This window comes from Bison bison, unplaced genomic scaffold (assembly GCF_000754665.1).
Source record: "Bison bison bison isolate TAMUID 2011002044 unplaced genomic scaffold, Bison_UMD1.0 scf7180017864492, whole genome shotgun sequence".
In the NCBI taxonomy this organism is placed as follows: Eukaryota; Metazoa; Chordata; class Mammalia; order Artiodactyla; family Bovidae; genus Bison; species Bison bison.
This window is the reverse complement of record NW_011495051.1, coordinates 4,562,708-4,568,015: the sequence shown is the minus strand read 5'-3', so window position 1 is coordinate 4,568,015 and position 5,308 is coordinate 4,562,708. Positions and strand designations below refer to the sequence as shown.

Sequence of the window (5,308 nt, the reverse complement as noted above, 5' to 3'; positions counted from 1 at the left end):
GGACAGGCCCCCACAGTGTCCCCTGCACCCATAACACACAGCACCCTCGGGTCGTCTTCTGGCCCAGGATGGGCTTCTAGAATTGTCACCTGCTTCCTTATTTTTTTCCTTTTATTCCCCCAACCATACATTCCCACCCCCGTTGTGTCCATTTGTGAGGGTGGCTCAGGTGCTGTCGGGGGCTCACCTGACTCCTGGCACCTTGGTCTCTGTGTTTATTATGCTGAGGAACTCTCTGCTTCTTTTCTTGAGTATCAGTAGTGTCCTTTTTCGATTACAATGAAGTAGTCAAAGAATTGCCTCACAGACCAAGGTGACCAGGTGGCCTGTGGTCAGTTGGTGGCCCCCACCTCCGGGTGATGCCACAGAGGCTCCAGAGGCAGTTCACATACAACGTCCAGGATAGGCCTGTGTCTAGGGTGTCGTCTGAGGATGCTCGGTGAGCGCTGAGTGGAGAGGGACTGGGTCTGGGCAGGTCCCCAGGCTCCAAGAGGGAAGCTGGCCGAGAGAAACCCTCTGCCCAGAAGAGAACGTGCCAAGAGCCACCTCCCAGCAGAGGGGCCTCCTGTCCGCAGCGGTCAGCCCACTGGGACCACCTCCCCACATACCCACCTTCTTCTGTATACCTTCACTGCCCACAGAGCCCGCCCAAGTTAAATGAACTCAGCTCAGATGCCAACAGAGAAAACACAGCGGCAGAGTCCGGATCTGAGTCCTCGTCCCAGGAAGCCACTCCTGAGAAAGGTAGGCCTTGGTCCTGTCCAGGAGGGTGGCCAGGGACACTGTGAACCCCAGCCCTGGGTGCTGGCATCCAGTTAGCAGAAGGGGGCTTGGCCAGCTTAGGACAGCCAGGCCCAGGCACTGCCTGGTGACCCAGAATGGGATGAGCTGCCCAACCGAGGCAGCTGAGGGGGTGCTCTTCAGCACCCTCAGAGGTCTCGCTATCTTCTGTTCTCCCCGGAGCCAGGAGAGTGGGAACTGGAGCTGTGCTGGCCGCTCCCGGCAGAGTCACAGGGTGCATTAGCAGGGTCCCCTGTGGGCCAAGGTGTGGCTCCCAGAGGCACTGGCCCCCTTGGGGTGTCCCATGAGGTACACCATCCCCCCCCAACCAAGTCAGTAGTCAATGTCGTCTAGCTAATCACATTGCAGAGTCCCTGGCCGAGTCGGCAGCCGCCTACACCAAGGCGACGGCGCGGAAGTGCCTGCTAGAGAAGGTGGAGGTCATCACCGGGGAGGAGGCCGAGAGCAACGTGCTGCAGGTGAGTGCCTACCTGCTTGTGGTGCCGGGCGCTAGAGCCACACGGCCTGTCTCAGGACAAGTTACAGACCTGAAACAGACACTTGTTCCTGCCGCCCCTTAGCAGCTGTGACTGTCTTGTCCCAGTGTCCTCCTCTTAGCCCAGACTTCACGGCCCTCCTGCCACGTCCCCACGGTCCTCCCCTCCTGGGACAGCAGGTCCAGGGCGGTAGGGCTCCATCTGCCCTTCATCCTTCCCCACGTACCCGAGTGTGTGTCTGTAAACCACAAACATGTGGCATTGGGGAGTTTTCTGTGGTACTGCTTATCCCTACTCAGATTCATTTTACTGTCAAGAGATGTTGACTTATGAAGATCTACGGACTTCTCTCTGTAAAGGGTCGCTTACGGTCTCTGTTGCACTTTTTTAAACATAAAACAGCTTTGATGAGATACAGTGCACATACTATGAAATTCACCTTTTTTAAAGTGTACAGTTCAGTGGGTTTTAGCACATTCAGAGAGTTGTACAAATGTCATCACTACTTTAGAACATTTTTGCCCCCAAAAAAGAAGCCTTATGCCCTTTGCCCTTCAGCAGTGATTTCCCCATCCCCCTCTCCCCCAGCCCCTGGCGACCACGAATCCTCTCTTTCTCTCTGTGGACGTGCCTGTTCTGGGTGTTTCGTGTCAGCAGACTCATACTGGGTTGTCTCTGGGGTTCGTCCCTGTTGGAGCATGTGTCAGAGCCTCGTTCTTCATGACTGAATGACTGTCCCCTGTACAAATGGACCACGGTTGCTCATCCCATCCCCTGTTGGTGGACACCTGCTTTGTTTCCACCCTGGGGGGATTAAGAATGATGCCCATGGACACTCACGTACAGCTTTCTCGGTGCACGCCTGCTTCACTCTTCTTGGGTAGATACTTACAAGTGGGATTTCTGGGCTGTGTGATAACTCCATGTTTAACACTTTAAAGGGCAGTTTTCCACAGCGGCTGCACCAGTTCCCATTCCCATCAGCAAGGTGTGAGGGTTCTGCTTTCTCCACATCCTCCAACACCTGTTTCATCTGTCCTTTGGTTACAACCATCCTAGTGAGTGTGAAGTGGTATCACATTGTGGATTTTTTTAATTTTTATCTTTTTATTTACTTGGCCGTGTCAGGTCTTAGCTGCCCTATAACATGTAGGATCTTAGTTCCCCAACCAGGGGTGAGCCCGTGTCCCCTGTGCTGGAAGACAGATTCTTAACCACAGGACCACCAGAGAAGTCCCCCACGTTGTGGTTTTGATTTGCATTTCCATAGTGATTTTTTTTTAATGCTCTTCTGAAAATGTAAAATCCATTCGAGCTTGAAAGCAGGACAGAAAAGTGGCCAAGGCCAGATGTGTCCCCCGGGCCGTAGTTTGTTGAGCCTGGCGGTTCATGCATGCTCGCCTTGTGTTGCAGATCCAATGTAAGCTGTTTGTCTTTGACAAGACCTCGCAGTCGTGGGTGGAGAGAGGCCGGGGGCTGCTCAGACTTAACGACATGGCATCAACTGACGACGGGACGTTGCAGTCCCGACTAGGTGAGCTGTGGCCGGGTTCCCATGGAGGGCCTGGGGGATTCGGGGCCCCCGACGTGTGTCCATGGCCAGCCCTCAACCTGGGGGACCCATCCCACCCAGCCCAGAGGCTCCCACTACCAGTCCTTCTCTGATTCTCTTTCTGACTGTGAAAATAGATAAAAAGATTCAGCAGTTTTTGAACTTATTTTTCGATAATAAAAGTGCCAGTTGTTTTATGGTAGGAAAACAAAGAAATCAAACATCAGCTAAAATTTCTTTATGAAAAAGGGAAATCCCTGCTGAGAACGTTTTGGTAGGCCTGTTCCTGCTCTGTGGCCCTTTTCTAAGGAAGTGGGGCGATCCTGCCTTGCGCTCTTCACTCTCTTTAGTGAGCGTGTTCCTTTGTTGTTGCATTTGCCTTAAAACATGACTTAAAAAGTTCTTGAAAAACTTCCCATTAATATTCCACCGACTGAATAGCCGTTTCCCTTTTGATGGACATTTGGGTTCTTAATTTTTCTTGGCTCATAAATAATGTTTCTTGTACCATTTTTTACATGAATTTTATTCCTGGAAGTATGATTATTACAAAAAGTATGTGTGTGAGTGTGTTTGCATATGTGTGAGACACGTGTACTCATCTTTTTCTTTTTGTAAGTTACCCTCCCAAATTAAAAGTTGTCGTCCGGCCTTTACAGAGGTGGCGATCCCTGGCCCAGGTGTAGCTCGCGCTGTGTCCTTTCAAAGGTGTTTTTATGTGCTTGGGCTCAGAATTGGAACAGAAATGGAAATGGCCCTCCTGTTCGGGCACAGGTCTTTTCACCCCTGCCTGTAGACATCCCTTTATTTCTTTTTCAATGTTTCTAATGGAAATGTGCAAGCAGAGGGCAGAGAGGGCACAGGATTTCAAGATCCCAGCTCATGGCTTTTCCCCTGGTCGTCAGCCGGTGACCAGCCTCCTTGCAGCCATGCCCTCCCCTCCTCGTTGAGGTCATTTCTGGCCATGCCCTCCTTTCACCCCACACAACCTTTGACCCTTGGCACAGACCTTCTCTCAGAGCTCACCTTGAGGGGTGGGGTGGGGGGCATCTGGGTTGGGGTGACCACATCTAACCTGCCCCAGGTTTTCAAGGTTGGGGCGTAGACGGGGTTGGGGCTGGGTAGGCCAGGACAGGTCAAGCAGGACGACGTTGACCTTGGGCTGGCTGTGGGTGGAACTCAGGTCTCACCTGCGTTTCCTGGAGGAAGGGTCTGTCCCAGCTTCTCTCTACTGCGTGCTGTCCTCAGCCACTCCCGAGGGACGCTCTGAGCAGCAGTCAGCCCCAGCACTTCCTCCTAGTGTTCAGCTCCTCCTCACGGGACAGGAGCTGGACCTTGGCCTGTGGGTGGTGACAGTCAGGGTGTGTCAGCTTCATGTGCCATGTCCCCAGTGTGCAGCCCACCCCCATGCAGCATGCCCCCTGCTGCCCCCTAACTAGCCCCTTTCCTGGGAAGCCCCGTCCAGGTACCACCTCCACCCCCTGCACGCACTTCAGTGGCGGGGGTGCCAGGGCTGCTGCTCGGCAGATGGGCAGGGGCGAGGCTGTCGTGGGATTCCTCCCTGGGATGTTGACTTGCCTGCAGGTGTGTCTGTTTTCCTGGGGTTGGGCGGGGGCGGGCAGGACTGACGTCCTCACTGGTTGCAGTGATGCGGACCCAGGGCAGCCTGCGACTGATCCTCAACACCAAGCTGTGGGCCCAGATGCAGATGGACAAGGCCAGCGAGAAGAGCATCCGCATCACGGCCATGGACACTGAGGACCAGGGCGTGAAGGTCTTCCTGATCTCGGTGAGCAGCCCCGGGTAGAGGCCAGGCGGCTGCCAGACACAAGCAGCCAGCTCCACGTCCAGCACTGGGTGCCCTGCACGGGGGCCTGGCCAGGGAGAGCGGGAGGCCTCCAGGGTCGGGAGGGCTGGCCTGGTTGTGGGCTCTGTGACCCCTTGGGAGGACAAGCCCTGCGCCCGCCAGAGCTTCTGTTTCCTGCCTTTGAGTTTGTTGAGGAGGGAGGTCAGGCTCCCCACTCCGAGTCCTGGAGTTGACTGAGGAGGGGTCTCCCCTCTGCCCCCAGGCCAGCTCCAAGGACACAGGCCAGCTGTACGCGGCCCTGCACCACCGCATCCTGGCCCTGCGTAGTCGCGTGGAGCAGGAGCAGGAGGCCAAGGCACCGGCCCCTGAACCTGGGACCGCCCCATCCAACGAGGACGACAGTGATGACGACGATGTGCTGACCCCGTCGGGGGCCCCCACAGGCGGTGAGTCGGGTGTCCCAGGGTGGCCCGGGGTGGGGGCTCTGTCCCAGGCAAGGACCTGACGGCAAGGCCACCGCTTCCCACAGGCGCCGGCGATGAAGGCGATGGGCAGACAGCCGGGAGCACATAGCGCCAGGAGCCAGCCGCCGCGAGCCTGCTGCTTTGTCCGTCTGTCTGCCCGCCCGCCCCTCCCCCGGCAGCATCGAGGCACGGGGCTCGGGAACCACAC

General features: G+C 55.9%; 1 protein-coding gene across 5 annotated transcripts in view; it reads left to right on the top strand.

The window, feature by feature from the left end:
• RANBP3 (RAN binding protein 3) overlaps positions 1–5,308 on the top strand; it is a 50,572-nt gene extending 45,264 nt beyond the window's left edge. For all 5 annotated transcript variants that reach the window (XM_010828217.1, XM_010828215.1, XM_010828214.1 and 2 more), the window contains 6 exons: positions 642–744; positions 1,150–1,259; positions 2,691–2,811; positions 4,476–4,618; positions 4,899–5,082; positions 5,166–5,308. In XM_010828217.1, the coding sequence (XP_010826519.1) occupies positions 642–744; positions 1,150–1,259; positions 2,691–2,811; positions 4,476–4,618; positions 4,899–5,082; positions 5,166–5,209 (705 nt within the window). In that variant the 3' untranslated portion in view covers positions 5,210–5,308. The remainder of the gene's footprint in view (positions 1–641; positions 745–1,149; positions 1,260–2,690; positions 2,812–4,475; positions 4,619–4,898; positions 5,083–5,165) is intronic.